At 51.0% G+C, this 15481-nt stretch overlaps 1 protein-coding gene across 3 annotated transcripts in view; it reads left to right on the top strand.

The window, feature by feature from the left end:
• The window catches only part of SMOC1 (SPARC related modular calcium binding 1), a 146616-nt gene extending 131686 nt beyond the window's left edge, over positions 1 to 14930 (top strand). For 2 of the 3 annotated variants that reach the window (XM_087448315.1, XM_087448317.1), the window contains exons 11-12: positions 6881 to 7125; positions 12860 to 14930. In XM_087448315.1, the coding sequence (XP_087304441.1) occupies positions 6881 to 7125; positions 12860 to 12876 (262 nt within the window). In that variant the 3' untranslated portion in view covers positions 12877 to 14930. The remainder of the gene's footprint in view (positions 1 to 6880; positions 7126 to 12859) is intronic. The other variant, XM_014784340.2, reaches the window with a different exon arrangement.
• Positions 14931 to 15481: the final 551 nt, after the last annotated feature.

The raw sequence follows: 15481 nt of genomic DNA, 5'->3' as shown, positions 1-15481 counted from the left end.
TGACTGTGGTTGGTTTTAATGAGAATGAAAGGTTTGAACTGCATTTGGTAGTTGTGTTACCCTGAGGCTGGACTTGTAATCATAAGACAGACAAAATGAACCCAAGACATAGGTTAGAAATCAAGGAAGGGGGTGGGAGGAAGCAGGAAGAGAGAGAAGCAGCTATACAGGGAGGTAGTTGGCCAGGGTTACTAGTTTTACTGGGTTTAAAGACCTCCCAGATCTTCCCATTGTATTTAGAGTAAGCCCTACCTCTCAGCTGGCCCTGCAGGATGGTCTTGCTGGCCTCTGGCCCTCCTCTCTGATTCCTCCCTCTCCCATCATTATGTTCCAGCTGCTAGTCCTCCTCAGCTCCTCAAACAGGCCAAGCTCTTGCCTGTCCCAGGGCCTCCATGCCAGCTGCTCCTTCAGCCTGGAGCTATAGGGCCCTGGTGACAAAGAAGCACCATGATTCCCCCATCTGCCTGTGACTGGCCCCTGCTTGACCATGTAAATGTCACCTTCTCAGACACCATGCACTCCAAAGGAGCTCCCCAGTCACCCTCCATCACGACACCTCTTTAATTCTCAGCCTGATTTATTTCTTGTCTGTCTCACCCCACCCAGTGAAAATTTAAGTTCCCTGAGAAAAGGAGTATTTTCTGCCTTCTTCCTTGCTGTGTTCCCCGAACTCAGAATAGAGTGGCACACAGTGGGTGCTCAATAAGTATTTGTTAAATGAATAAAAAGCTAGAAGGATGAGTAGATGGATGGGTAGATCCCTGGCTGATACAGAGAGGGATGTCACGATAAAGCATCTTTATCTTGACACACATCAGAGGGTCCACCAACTACTGCAAGACTAAATATGAGGCCAAATCCAGATGTCAAGTTCACCATGGTGCTTCTTTGTCACCAGGGCCCTACAGCTCCCTGGCTGGACCCGAGGGACTTGGGGCACCATGTGGACAGACCCTGGCCAGTCACTCCTTCTCTACGATGGAAGAGTGAAGGCACAGGGCAGCTAGGGGTTGGACAGCCCATCTGGAGCAGAGCTGATGAAGAGAGTTAGGGAATCCGGGCTTCCTGGGTTTGGGCCTTGGCTCTGAATTCAGGCAGAGTTCGAGTTGCAGGCACGAGGTCAAGGAAGCCACAGCTGATCTTTCCTGCATCCCCTCAGGGTCTGGCAATTAAGACTGGACGTCAGCTGAGGCCAGTGAGAAATAGTCCCACTCAGGGACACGGGGAAGAAAGGACAGGGAGGATGTCTGGGCAGTGCAGAAAAGGATGTTTTCCCCTGATCTACCGCCTGTCAGGCATGGATTTTGGCTTTGCACAAACTCTTATATCTCCACTCTCCTCTGGTATAAGCTTTGTGCCGAGTTCTGGGGACATACGGGGACAAGGACATGGTTTCTGGTCTGGAAGAAGAGATATGTAATCCTGTGATCACACTATAAAATCAGTGTGATGATAGAGGCAGATGAAGTGCTGCAGGGACTCAGGGGATGGAGGGCATGTGAGGGAAGGCTGTGCATAGGAGGTGACATTTGAGCGACATCTTTGCTTACGAGTGGGAAAATGCCCTGACCTAGAAGGACCAGAGGTGAGGACATCTCAGCAGAGGATCCCTAGGAGTAGTGAGGTGTGAACGAGGTAGGGCCTGTGGAAAGAATTGTAAGAAGTACGGTTTAAATTAGGGAATTAGGCTGTGGACAGGCAAAAGATGAGGCTGTGGAGTTGGGCAAAGCCCAGATCATGCTGGGCCTTGTGATTCATGCCAAAGAGGGCAGCAGGAAGCCACATGATTAGATGGGCATTTTTGAAGAATCATCCTGATGGCCTTATGGAAGCTGGATGGGAGGGGAACAAGACGGGGCAGAAGGTTACAGCAGTCGCCAGGGTGAAAGGTGAGGAGAGATGGACTAAAGCTACAGGGGAAGGATGGTTTATTGAAGCCTTAGTCATGAAATCAATAGGATTGGAAGACTTGTTAGATGCAGGGAGGGGAAGAGAGGGAGATGCCTACTTCCTTTTCTGGCCATCTAGCCTGATTTAGAGGGGAAAAGCAGTGTGACCCAAATCTAAAACATTGGGCAAGTAGAATGGAGTGTCTGTGGAAACATCTGTGGCTAGTGCATGGGAGGGGATGGCCTGCAAGTATCATTGGATAGTAGCCATTCTCAATGAAGGTTTGTCGGATGATTGAATTACCTCTTGGTCCTTCCCACCAGGGCTCCAGGAGGCAGAGCTCCCCCATAGATCAGTCCTCCCATGGCACCCATTAGCATTTATCAGTCCCAAGGGAAGAGTTCTGAGACCCTTGCTGGCAGAGTCTTCTCATTTTCTACCTGGCACTAGAGAAAGTCAACTTTGAGGGGAGGTGGGATGGACTGTGTGAGCCTCCTGGCCCCTGACATGGTCCCCCAAGGAGAGACTGTCTGTATTGTGGCTTCCTCCTTCCTGCCCAGTGTGGTTACTTGTTGATGGCCTTGCATGGACAAGGCTGGAATGTGGCTGACTTGGCATTTCCCAGCCCCACCCGCCTGCACAGCTGGTGGGGCCTGGACCCAACTCCAGATGGGGCTCAGTTGGTCTGCTTGGCTTGGCTAGTACTTCCAGGCCTTCCCACCTCACCTTCTTTAAAACTGCTTGGGACAGCAAAACTGGGCCCAAGGTCTTGGCCAAAGCAAGTTTCCTTGTGGTAAATGGGGCTGGCTTTCCAACTGTGCATTGCAGCCAAGCCCGGCAGAGCTGAGGCTGCAGAAGCAAAACTGAAAGTGCTGTAGGAGAAGGGCAGCACCTGCCACCTCTTGATGTGGGAGAAGACTCAGGGGCCAGTCCAGGGAGGGACCTGGCTCTAGTGGGTTTCCTCATCCCTGGAGGCAGGAGTCAATAGGACAGCCACCAAAACAGCCCAGAGGCAGGACAGACACGGCATTTTACTGAACCATGGTCTTCCAGAATCTGGAATTTGGTATCATTTGGGTGTGACTTTTCATACCATATCCAAGGAAACTTGGATGCTCTACTCACCCAATGAGCCCTTTTAGTAGAAGTGGAACTTTACCTGTAGGGAGGCCCATCGCATGGACCAGCCAATCACTGTCAGGTGGTCTTAAGGACCCACTGCACCCTCTCATGTAGGGTCCCCAGTCCTTGCCTGATGAGCAGCTTTGAATGCCAGCAGCCCTCATCTCCAGTGGGGGTTCGTGGGAGAGAGAGGTTTGAAGTTTGATGCCAGTGTAAACCTAGACCGGGGAGTGCAAGTTACCAATGTTTTTAAAGGATACTTCTAGAAAGCTGCAAGAGCTGGGGGGATCAGTGGGGTATGGCTTTGAGATTGGGGTAAATTGTGGGGAGTCTAACTCTGATGGAAAGGACTCCAGCAAAGACTGCTTGAGAGGTTCCTTAGAACTCTGGGGTCAGCCCTCCTGCCTTACCCCGTCCAGTGCTCCCCTGGGAAAATCTTAGGTTTTCCTTAGTTAACAGAGGCCTCTTGTGTCTGCTTTGACACATGGCCACTGCTGGTTTGGCTAAACCAGGACTCCTGATAGATCTGTCTTAACTAGACCTTGTGTGAAGCTCGGTAGGTCTGAGACTTAAGGTGGTTGCCAAGCCAGAAACCTGATTTACAGAGTTTTAAACCAGATGCCTTCAGGAGTTTCTTTTTTCTATTATGTTTCGTTGGAAATATGGAAACTACTCCCAAACCCCTCCCTTTACTGTCTTTTGTCTTAACTCCATCTTCTTCTAGAAGGTTCATGCTTAAATATTCTTCTGTGGCCGTGGCTGGAGTCTTCTTCTCTCTAGACCACGGGTTCTTCACCTGAGTCCGTGGACCCTGGATGAGGTTTAGGGAATCCATTAAACCCCTAAAATCTGCAGAGTTCTATGTGGATGTGCATTTTTCCAGAGAGAGGGACTATAGCTTGTTTAGGTTCTCAGAAGGGTCCATGATCTCCCAAAGCTAAGAAATTCTTGCTTTAAATGCACTTGGAGCTTGGCCTAGACAAAGTGTTGGGTTCCAAAGTAGGCCCGTAGCACTGCCAACTTCACATGTAGAACTGTGCTCTGTTATTGGGGTGTGGGTTTCTGGAGGTCAAAGGAGTTCAGAGCAGAGAACCTCACACTAGCTGGGGAGAAGGGAGGGAAGAAGCAGGACCCTCAGGCTCCACAGGGCGGGCTGTGGATTGTGGCAGTGTTATAAGGAGCCAGAGGCACTGCTTGGAGGGGTCTTGGAGGACCTCTCCTGGGGAAGTGTCCTTGGAGCCTCCAGGTTAGGAGGAGGAGGATGGAAGGCCAGCAATCAGTAGTCGTGGCTGCTCTGGGCTGTGAGGTCCTGCTGGGAGTGAGGAGGGCAGGAGAATGGTTGTCTGGACAAGAGAGACAGGACGGGAAGGGAGAGTCAGAAGAAAGGGAGGGGAAAGGGAGTAGGAGCCAAATGGCAGTCCCTCTCTGGCATGGGAGGAAACTCTTAGAGGCCAGAAAGTGGGGAGAAGAGCTGCTTCGTGCTTCGAACCAGCACTAAGGAAGGTGCAGGGAGCTCCCTCAATGGAGTTGCTGAGAACTGGACAGGCGGGAGCCCCAGGAACACATGTTGGAGGCAGCGAGCCTTCCCTGGCAAGGCGTGTGGATGGGATGACCTCATCCCTTCCCGTCTCAGCGACTGAGGCTTTATTATTCCAGCGTCTAGGTAGACATTACGCTATACTGAGCCTAAAGGTTAAATGAGGAGCTGCCTTCCCCTGGGACTCCCATGGTCCCCTGGCGGAGGGGCCTCCCTGGCCCCCTTAAGCCTCTGGTGGGAATAGCTGGAACACCTCTCTTGGGGCTCCTCCTGGCTCTCCTCCACAGCCTCACAGCCTAGGTCCTCCCTCGCATTCAGGGGAAGGCAGAGGCAGAAGAGCACTCCTACAGGGAGCTGGCCACCCTTCCTCCTGCGCCTTGAGCATCCTGATAGAGATTGTCTGCTGCCACCTGGTATACCCCGCAGAGCAGGCTTGAGAGTGAATGACGCAGCTAACGTAGAGGAAATACCATGTACTAGCAGAGACAAAAAGCTAAGCTCCACAGTGAATGGCTCCATGCTTGTCACAAAGACCTCCCCAACCCAGTTTGCATGGCAGACTAAGCAGATTCCCAAAGAGCCAGAGGCAGCCAGTCCCTCACACCTTCCCCAGGTACTCCCTGCGGTAAAGCTGTCAGGATGAGGTCCCACTGGCAGATCTACTAATTGTGCTCTCTTGGAAACAGTCCTGGGTGCCGCAGGGGGCCTGCCCAAGACTGCAATCCACTTAATTAGGAATGGGTGTTTAGCCCAGGGATGCCTGGCTTTTTTTGGTAATGCAACTCCTTTTTTCCTAAACAATAAAGTCATTTGGGGATGGGAAAGGGAGGGAGTTTGCTGGCTTCTTCATAAGGGAGGGGTCATGAATGGTCCCCACCCTTCTGGAAAACTTGGCAAACCCCAGAGAAGAACCCCAAGACATTGGCAAGTGCCTTGAATATTTTTCTTGCCAGGTACAGCTCCAGAATGTGCCGGCAGCCCCTGAACCCCTGGTGTAGGATCCCTGTGGAACAGTGAGCCACTCTGCCCCCACTTCTGACCCATGGTGCTCATGTGGTTGGTCCCAGTGCCCTGCAGGCTAGGTATATGAATGTATGAAACTTCCAACCTCAGTCTTATTCCCCCTACCAAGGGAAGGTACGCAGGAATTTGAACACAGAAGCCTGGACCACCTGCCAAGCCCCGGGAGCAGGAGCCACAGCATTCCTGTGGCTCTGTTCTGGTCAGACCCCAGTCACCCCCTCTGGACTAGACCCATCATTGGCTGTAAATGTTTTGAATATTAGCTAGCTCCCTGAATCCTTTTTGGGAAAAGATGTGGTAAGTAAATGAGTGAGTAAATAAGTAAATAAAATGGATGGGTAGGCCATGTGTACAGTTGCACGTGTAGACATTGTCACTGTATGGTCACCACATACACATGGGCTGTGTTAGACGTGGTCATTACAATGCATCTCGACACCAGGAAGCTCTCTTGGTTACTGTAGTCCAGTGTTTCTCAGCAGAATCCCGGGGTTCTAGTTAACATGTGGCTTCCTGGGCCCATCCCAGACCTCCTGACTTAAAACCTCTGTGTAGAGAGCTCACCCCTAGTAGGTCTGAGACTTGCCAGTTTTAGAACCTCTGTTCGTCCCAATTTCCCAGTTGACCCAATTGCCTTTTTCTCTGAATCCTACTGCACTGGATACCCGAGAGTGACGGACCATGGGAACATCACTCTTTACATTGATTTGTCACTGCCTGGTTTCACATTTTTGGCTGTGTCTCACTGAGACAGTGAGCAGCTTGAGGCCAGGGGCTATGTCTCCCACTTTGGAAGCCCTCCCAGGACCTGACCTGGTGCTGGGTGTGGCGCGGGCTCAGAGTACCCTTTCCCATAGTCACGTTCACTTGAGTGTACATGTTCATGTGTGAGGAGCAGCTTGTCTGGCAGTGAACACGAGGCCAGGAGGACAATTTGGATCCTAGTTGTGGTTTTCTCAAGTGAATTAAATACAGCCAGTATGTCTTGAGCACCTGTCTTGTACAAGAACATTCCTGGCTATGGTAGAGGGTGAGGCAGGTTCATGTAGTAAGGGTGACCCACTGGGGGACCCCAGAGAAATGAATCATTCAGTCTTGAGGCTCAAGTTGGAGAGGGTGGCTTGATTCTGTTGCAGGCTGAGTGGGTCTGGGAGGTCTTTGGCTTGGAGGAGCCATTTCTACCTGGCTGCCGGCAGCCCTGCATGAGTACCCTGGCATCTGTAAAGGAGTGAATCGTGGTGGGGCTGATGGTTCCTCCAGGATCCTGAGCAGTGTTCTCTGGGGTGGGGGTGTCTGCCTGTGGCCCAGGTTCTCGGAGCCAGACCCCAGCCACACCCTGGAGGAGCGAGTGGTGCACTGGTACTTCAGCCAGCTGGACACCAACAGCAGCAGCGACATTAACAAGCGAGAGATGAAGCCTTTCAAGCGCTACGTGAAGAAGAAAGCCAAGCCCAAGAAATGTGCCCGGCGTTTCACTGACTACTGTGACCTGAACAAGGACAAGGTCATCTCACTGCCCGAGCTGAAGGGCTGCCTGGGTGTTAGCAAAGAAGGTGAGTGCTCGCCCCTGTGCTCCTGCCCTTCCAGTGCTTGCCCCACCCGGGCACAGGGACTGAGGGCTCCCCCAGCAGATGAGATCCCAGGTACTCATTTATTCAAGTATTTACTGGGAGTGTGCTATGCTTCATGCTGGCTGCCTGACACAGAGGAGGAATTTACAGATAAGGTCCCTTTAATATCTGCCTATTCAGGAGACAGATATTAAAGTATTTACATACATTGTGATAAGTGCTATGAGAGTGTATGAGGATAGCCCAGGCTGCAGTGACAAGTAGACCCACACGTGTATTGGCTCAACACAGAGGAATTTTTTTTGTCTTGCCCATGTGATAATTCAGCATGGGGTGTGTGTGTGTGTGTGTGTGTGTGTGTGTGTGTGTGTGTGTGTTTGTGTGTGTAGGGAAAGGAGTAGGAATGGGGATTGCTCCATGCACTCACTCTGAGATCCAGGCTGAGAATCACTCTGCCATCTTCATTATGTGGCTTCCAAGGTCACCCTGGGGGTCATCTCCAACCCCAGCCAGCCAGATGGAGTAAAGCATGGAGCAGTGCATGGGGGGGGTGGGTTCTATGGGCCAGTCCTGGAAGTGACACACATTACCTCTCATATTTCACTGGCTGGAACTCAGTCACCAGACCACACCCAACAGTAAGGAAGGCTGGGCACCCAGGAAGAGGGGGAGAGCATGGATCCTGGTGAACACCTAATCGTCTCCATCACAGTGGAGCAAGCGCAGAGTATTGTAGGAGCATATGGAGGGCATCTAAATCAGCTCAGGGCAGACAGCCTTGGAAAACTTCGTGAAGGATGCGATGTCAGCAAACCATGGCCCGTGGGCCCAATCTAGTCCATGGCCTGTTTTTGTTTGGCCTGTGAGCTAAGAATGGTTTTTGTATTTTTAAAAGGATGTAGTTTTCAAAAAAGAAGAATATATGACAGAGACTGTACATGGCCCACAAAGCCTAAAATATTTACTTTCTAGTCCTTTACAGGTAAGTTTGCCAACCTGTGGTCTAAACCCATACCTGAGGAATGGTGCGGCAGAGGCAGGGTTTGAACAATGACATTGCGCTGTGTCCTGTGGGAACACAGACATCCTCACAGCCAGGAGGGCCCAGAGTGATGGGGTCACTCACCCAGGGTCACATGCCCAAGAAGATGGCCAAGAGAGAGGTCAGGGGAGGGAAGAGTGTTCTAAGCTGAGGCAAATGAGGAGGGAAGATGTAGACGTGAGGAAACAGTTTTAGAGGAACTAGAAGATGTTAGTGTGATTTAGAGGAACTGCCAAATCTGAAGCTGGCAGGAGAGGGGAGGTGGCAGGAGGTGAGGTGAAAGATTTTCGACTTTATAAGGGCAGTGGAAAGCTGTTGAAGAGGTTCAGTGAAAGAAAGAATAGGATCAATTTTGCTTATAAAAATTATTCTGGCCGCAGTGTGCGAAATGGATTGGAGATGAGTAAAGCAGAGTCCCCAGGCATAGTCCAGGCAGGATATGATGGAAGCCCAAGTTCTGAAAAACACAGTGGAGGTAAAAAGAGGTAGGTGGATTTGAGATGCATAGAAAGTAAAACTGCAGGACTTGGTGGTTGAGTGGAGATAGGGATGAAGGTTGGTTTGGGCAACTGGAGGGTGGGCAGCCACTGAGATGGCAACATGGAAGGAAGAGCAGAGTAGGTGTAGGGGGATGGAGGAAGATGACGAGTATGGTTGGACATGTCAAGTTGGATGCACCCGAAAGATGAGAGAGTCTGTGGGCTGGTGAAGGCTCTGGGATGAAGGTACCACTTTGTGTGATGCTGGCATTTGAAATGGAATGGAATAATCCTATCTGAATTCTAATTTTAAATGGGAGTTTTGGACAAGCTGAGTTTGCCTAGGGAGAAGACATAAGGGCTTCTCCTTGTTCTAACCCTTGATTGACAGTGTAAACCCAAAGGGTAGCATGGGAAGTGGCTGAGTTACCACCAGGTACCCAGTCTCAGGCTGTGCCCCCTCCATCACTGGGTTCTGGTCCTGATTCTGGGGTATGTGACCCTGGGTGAGTGACCCCATCACTCTGGGCACTCCTGTCTGATGATGCTTCTCTGTGTTCCCATAGGTCACAGTGCAATGTCATGGTTCAAACCCTGCCTCTGCCACAGACTAGCTCTTCCACTCAACCATTCTGGATTTCAGTTTCTTCATCCGTAAAATTGGAATAACCATAGTATCTACCTTATAGGGCTATTGTGCTGATTAAATGGGACAGTGAGTGAAAGTACCTATCATAGTGCCTGAGACATTGAAAGAACTCAATAGAAGTTCAATATTACTATTCTTCTTCATAAGATTATTGCCTCTGTCAGTAGCACTTATCACACTCTATTGCAACTTACTTTTCTGATTCTCCCTTGAAGCCAGGACTGTGTCTTCTCAATTCTAACCTCTAGCACAGTATCTGGCACCTAGGATCCATTAGATCCTTGTCAAATGATTGAATGTATAGATGAGGGGGTTGCCCCTTGTGGTGACATCACACTTTGACAAACTTGGAATCTGTGCTCATTTCTCAGCACAGGTAGAGGGCCAATATTGGAAAGAGACCACCCAGGCCTACCCCAGCGCTTCTGGGCTCAGTGGGGATGGAATCATAGAGGTCTGTAGTGACTCTGCCCTCGGTCCCCTTCCTGTGCTGGTAGCTCTGGTCTACACAGCACACTGTGGCCAAGGGGAGGCTCAGTGTGGTGATCTTGGGTCCACAGAGCTCAGGGAGGCTTCCTAGCCTTCCCCTGAAGACTTGCCAGGCACCAGGTGTCTGCTCATCCCGGCTGATGCACAGGACCTGAAGGAAGCATCCAGCTCTGCCACTTACCAGCTCTGTAATCTTTGTCAAGTTACCTAGGCTCTCTGAGCCTCAGTTTCTTCATCTGCAAAATGGAGATGATAGTATCCACCTCACAGATTTGGTGTGAAGATTTAACAAGATGGTGTGTGTGAAGAACTTAGCCCAGTACCTGGTTCATGGTGAAAGTACAAAAGAAGTTAGTAGTAGTAGAGGAACACACCCGCGGACTCAGGCGGCTTCCCTCAGTCCCTCTACTCTGGGGAGCGGCAGAGAAGCCACTTGGGTAGGTGGTTTGTAGGGAATGGAGCCGAGGCGTTGGTCATCTGGTATCATGCGGTGCCCTCTGGTGGGCTGAGAGGGGCTTGCATGCCAGATAGGGGGATGGGAGCCGGTAGGGGGAGGATATGGAATTTGGACGTGTATGTAGCTTTGGGTCTGAGGGATGGAATTTTTTGGAAATGCCTCATGAACACAGGTATTTTTACCAACCAGCTCCTCCCTGGCAAGCTGAATTTTCTGCACAGCATGAAAAGGCCAGACATTCTGAGGGCTGAGCCTCTTTCTTAACTAGTCCTTACCAGTTTATAAAGCACTTTCATCTGGATTATTGTCACCATCCTGTGAGGCAGGCAGGCTGGAGAATGGTTCCTCCATTTAAAAAAAAATGCCAGCTCTTCCTTTGAAATGCCCGAGAATGCCCCCTACCCTGGGTTCAGGCTTTCCCTCCCCCCTGCCTTCCTTGGTGGTTAAAAGCATGGTTCTGGCAGCAGATAGCCGGGTCTGAGTTTGCTTCACCACATAAAAGTTATGCCATCTCCAAGCTTCAGTTTCATTATCATAAGATGGGGATGATCTTATCCTTTTATAATTATCATACACAGTTGCTATGAGGATTAAGTGACGTGACTTAGGGAAAAGGATCAGAGCAGTGGCCTTCACGATTGAGAGCTGGTTACCACTGCTGTACATGTACACTCCAAGTCTCGGTATGGTGGGCAGGCCGGCGGTCGGCCCTTTTCATGTGTGTAGATCTTTCCGCTCACCACTGAGAGAGGCAGCTGCTGATGGAGCAGGTGAAGGATGGAATTTGGAGCCAGGCACCCTGGCTCTGCCACTTCCCACCTGCCTGCCTTGTGCCTGTCATTGTCTTTCCCAGTTTGTTTCCTCATCCATAAAATTGGATATACCAATATCTACCCTGTGCCGCACCACCACCTTGTGTTCTGTCTCTCTTTCTCAGGTCTTAAGGGATGTTAGCATAACTGGGGAGACGTTGAGCTGTGGGTTCATGTGACCAATGGGTGGGTGTGGATTCCCGCAGCACTTTCTGCTCCTCGAAGCCCTTTCTCCACCTCCACGAATTCAGCCAATCCTCAAAGCAATCCTGTGAGAGAGGCAGAGCAGAAGCAGCACAGCTGTGGTCCTGATTCCTGTTCTATAGACCAACCCAGAGGAGTTCAGGGGCTTGCACGAAGTCACACAGCCTCCAGGGGTCATGCGGAGCTGGCCTAGCTCTTGGTGTGCTTGCCTCTCAGCTCCCCGCTCCTCGTTTAGGAGACCTGGGCCCTGCAGAAGCTTCCAAAATTGATCAGCACGCTGTAGGGCAGAGTGTGTTAGCAGAACAAGCCCTGGACCTTGGTTAAGTCACTCAACTGCTCTGAGCCTTGGTTTCCAGATTTCTTAAGTGAAGGGGCTGGACCAGATGATTGCTAAAATTCCTTCCACTTCCGCCATTCTGTGACTTGGAGAAGCAGGACCCACGAAGGTTATGCAAATTCCATCAGCACCAAAGCCCTTCTCAGCTAATAGCTGAGGGGATTCCAAAGAGGCACCCTGGGGGCCGGCCCCGTGGCATAGCGGTTAAGTGCTCGTGCTCCACTGCTGGTGGCCCGGGTTCGGATCCCGGGCGCGCACCGACGCACCACTTGTCAAGCCATGCTGTGGCGGCGTCCCATATAAAGTAGAGGAACATGGGCATGGATGTTAGCCCAGAGCCAGTCTTTCTCAGCAAAAAAGAGGAGGATTGACATGGATGTTAGCTCAGGGCTGGTCACACACAAAAAACCAAAAAACAAAAAGGCACCCTGGTGGGGACCTGGCCTTATTGAAAACGGACTTTGTTTAAAGGTGTTGGCCAGCAATGGGTTCACCCAAGCAGAACAGGGCCACCGACGCCCACAGAACAGGAAGCATGGCCACACAACCTCTGGCTCTTTCCCAAGCCCACTCTTCATTCTGGGGGTTAGAAAGGATAGGGACCCAGGTATAGAAGAAGCTCTCCCAGTTCTCTGGGTCAAGGCCACTCGAGTGTCAAATGTTCCTATTTGTTGCAGGTGGCAGTCTTGGCAGCGTCCCCCCGGGGAAAACAAACAGTCACAAACCCATTCAGTACGTTCCCTGCTTTCTGGGGTCCCCTTGATGGGTCCCCTAATGCAGCTTTGGTAGTGCAGCAGGAGTGAGGGATTGGCCAAGATACTTGGGATCCCATTTTTCAATTTTTTTGCTAAGGACACAAGAGAAAGATTGGTTAGTGCTACAAGGATCCTGCCATCCTCACCTATAAACAAGCACCTGCCACTTCTGCCCCAGCCCCAGGGAGAAAGGCTGGCATCGAGGAATATGGTTTGTACAGAGTGCACACCCCTGACTATGCTTACGAGGCAAAGCCTAGCTCTCTCTGGAATGCCAAACTTATTTCAGTTGCCACTGTGATGGCTCGTGGTGGCAAAGGATGGGCTGGTAAAACATGGGCCTATCTGCAATTCTAGGCTACCTGTGTCCCACCCAGCCCCATATCTAACAGCAGGTGGAAAAGGCTGCTCTTGTGAGGAAATTGATACATGTAGTTGGATTTCTCATAAACCCAACTCTAACTTCCTCTTGCTTATCCCTCCTCTTCTCAGTAGGACGCCTCATCTAAGGAGCAGAAAAGCAAAGGGCAGGTGGAGAGACCAGGGAAGCAAGATGGATCACCAGACACCTAACCCTTGACGTTGCCCACGGCCCAGCCACACGCCATGTAACATAAGTGGTGCCCACCATGTTTGCACTTTTAATAACTCGCATTTGTGTGTTTTCTTTTTGGTTTCATTTTAAAACACCATTATCTAATACCACAGTGGGAAAAGGAAAGGGAAGAAAGACTGGTTATTCTCTCTCTTATTGTAAGTTTTTGGATCTGCTACTGACAACTTTTAGGTTTTTTGGGGGGGAGGGTGTTGTTGGGACTGAGAAGAAAGAGATTTATATACTGTATATAAATATATATGTAAATTGTATAGTTCTTTTGTACAGGCGTTGGCATTGCTGTTTGTTAATTCCCCTCCCTCTCCCTCCTGGGGGTTGTGGGGGTTCTGGGCACACAGCCCAGCTTTCTAGAACCCAGGACTCTGTCCCCAGCCCACCTGGATTCCGTTTGGAGACTGACCCCTGTGTGCATATAGATGAGAGCCCTGTGATTATATTGCAGACTCCATCTGTTCTTTTCTGGTGGGAGGAGGGAACCGCCTCATGCCATAGCTGTCAAGGTTGGCAAGTCACTTGGCGGTTGGCCTTCTTAAGGGAGATTGGGTTGGGGAAGAGATGAGAGTTGCCCCTGGAGGGAGGGCAATAGCCAGCATAGACACCAGTTCTCCCATGCCTGTGTGTTCCTGCTATCCAGACCCCCAGGTGGCCCAGAACCTCTGGCACCAGCATCCCAGTGACCCACTGAGCACATTATCCTCAGAAGATTTACATTAGGTCAGTTGAAACATTTTCACCCATGTTTAGCATCTACTCTGTGTAAAGAATGAGAGGGGAGGCAAAGAAGAAAAAGACACTCAGTGGGGCGCTTTATTTAGCAGATGTTTAATATTTAAGCAGTGGAGGGAAGAGGACAGAAAGCCTGCACTGGTGAGGGCGGTGCCAGTAGGAAGCCTTCTCTTCCTGCAAACCCACAAATGAGGCTTCCGGAGACAGCTCTCTCAGCACAGCCTGGGCAGGGGGGGTTTCACCTCCATTTGCCTGTGTCTCGCCCTGCCGTCCTCAGTGGTTAGCACGAGCCTGAGGGAGGAGCTGGGTTGATCACCTTGTTGGTAACTAAATGGTTTTATTTTTTTTAACCCAATACTGAGGTTCTTCCTGTTCCCTCAGATGTTCTTAAGGGCTTCCAGGCTTGAGGCCAATCCCAGAAGCAAAATTGCTCTTGGACCTCCCACTTCTGCCTCCCCTAGAAGTGCAGGGATAATAACCAGCTCTGGGGAGATCCAGGCTGAGCTTTTCACGGTTTTACTGGGGCTCCAGTGTGGGCAGCCCAGCCTTTGGGTCAGACACGCGGCTTCCTCTGCCCAGGTGACCATGCGCCTTCAGACAGCCTTCAGACAGACAGCAACAAGTGACACTTAGCGCCTCTTCCCGTGAGCAGCCGTGGGACAGCGAGGGAGGGCGGGTAGCCCAGGACTGGTGTCCTTATCAGATTGCTCTTGGAAATGTGACGTTTACTCGTATCCTGTCCCAGAATTCCCATAAGTGCATCCACTTTGGCAGACTGTGTATCCCGTTTCGGGTCTGGGAGGCATTGGCCCACACAAGGCCCTGCTTGGGGGAGTACCCCAGTGGGGAGGAGCCTGGCCTTCTCAGGGCATGGTCTGAAGGTTCTTGCTCTCCTGGTGAAAGTCCTAGAGGTTGTTTCAGGGTGACTGGTGGCCCCATCCCAACATGGTAAGATGGAAAAGGAGCCCTCACCCATTAGCCTAGACCAGAAAACTCAGCACACTGGAGCTGGATGGACCTTCCAGGAGACCCCAGCCCCTTCTCTGGCCTGGAGTAAGCATGTAAACACACAGAAGGCACCTCCTTGTAGAAATTCAGAATCTCCCCCAGGTGTCTTCTCTCTCACGTATGTGTAGGCTGTGTTGTGTGGTTTTCCTTTGTGAGGAGGGAAAGAGACTATTTGTAGCTTGTTTTATAAAAAATAAAAATGAGTAAACCTTGGCGGCTGTTGCCTCTTTCTTTGGGTGACTTCCTCTGATGGAAAGGCTTCATTTCCTAAAAGGAAGTGTTTTCCCTGGCCTAGGTGCCCTTCACTCTGATTCTGGGAAGTCCAAGTTGCTGGACCAGAAGGGAACCCAGAAGTGGCCATGAGGTGGCACTATGCTTTGCTGTGAGGACATTGACGGGCCCCCTTGGTCCTCGCCTACAATGTTTGAGCCCTCTTTGTACTTCTCCCTCTTCTCTCCACCCATACAGCTGCCCCCCCACCCCCAAACCATCATTGGAATGTAGGGAATGTTACTGGCAGCGCTTTGGGAGCAGGGCTGGAGGGAAGCCCATTCCATGGCCTCAGTCTGGTGGGAGTGGGGACTTTGGCTATAATCCAGATCACCAGACCCTAGGCTGGCATGCAGCTGTAGAGAAGAGGCCAACCCCAATGGGGTTCATGCTATATGTGCCCCAGTTTTGTAGGGTACACATTTAGGTCGAGGCTGCTGGTCTGGTTCAAAGAGCTGGAGGACTTCAGCTGGGGACTGGTGGCAGAGATGGGG

This window comes from Ceratotherium simum, chromosome 24 (assembly GCF_057802395.1).
Source record: "Ceratotherium simum simum isolate JZ-2026a chromosome 24, ASM5780239v1, whole genome shotgun sequence".
In the NCBI taxonomy this organism is placed as follows: Eukaryota; Metazoa; Chordata; class Mammalia; order Perissodactyla; family Rhinocerotidae; genus Ceratotherium; species Ceratotherium simum.
The sequence above is the reverse complement of the archived record's forward strand: the minus strand, read 5'-3'. Positions and strand labels throughout refer to the sequence as shown.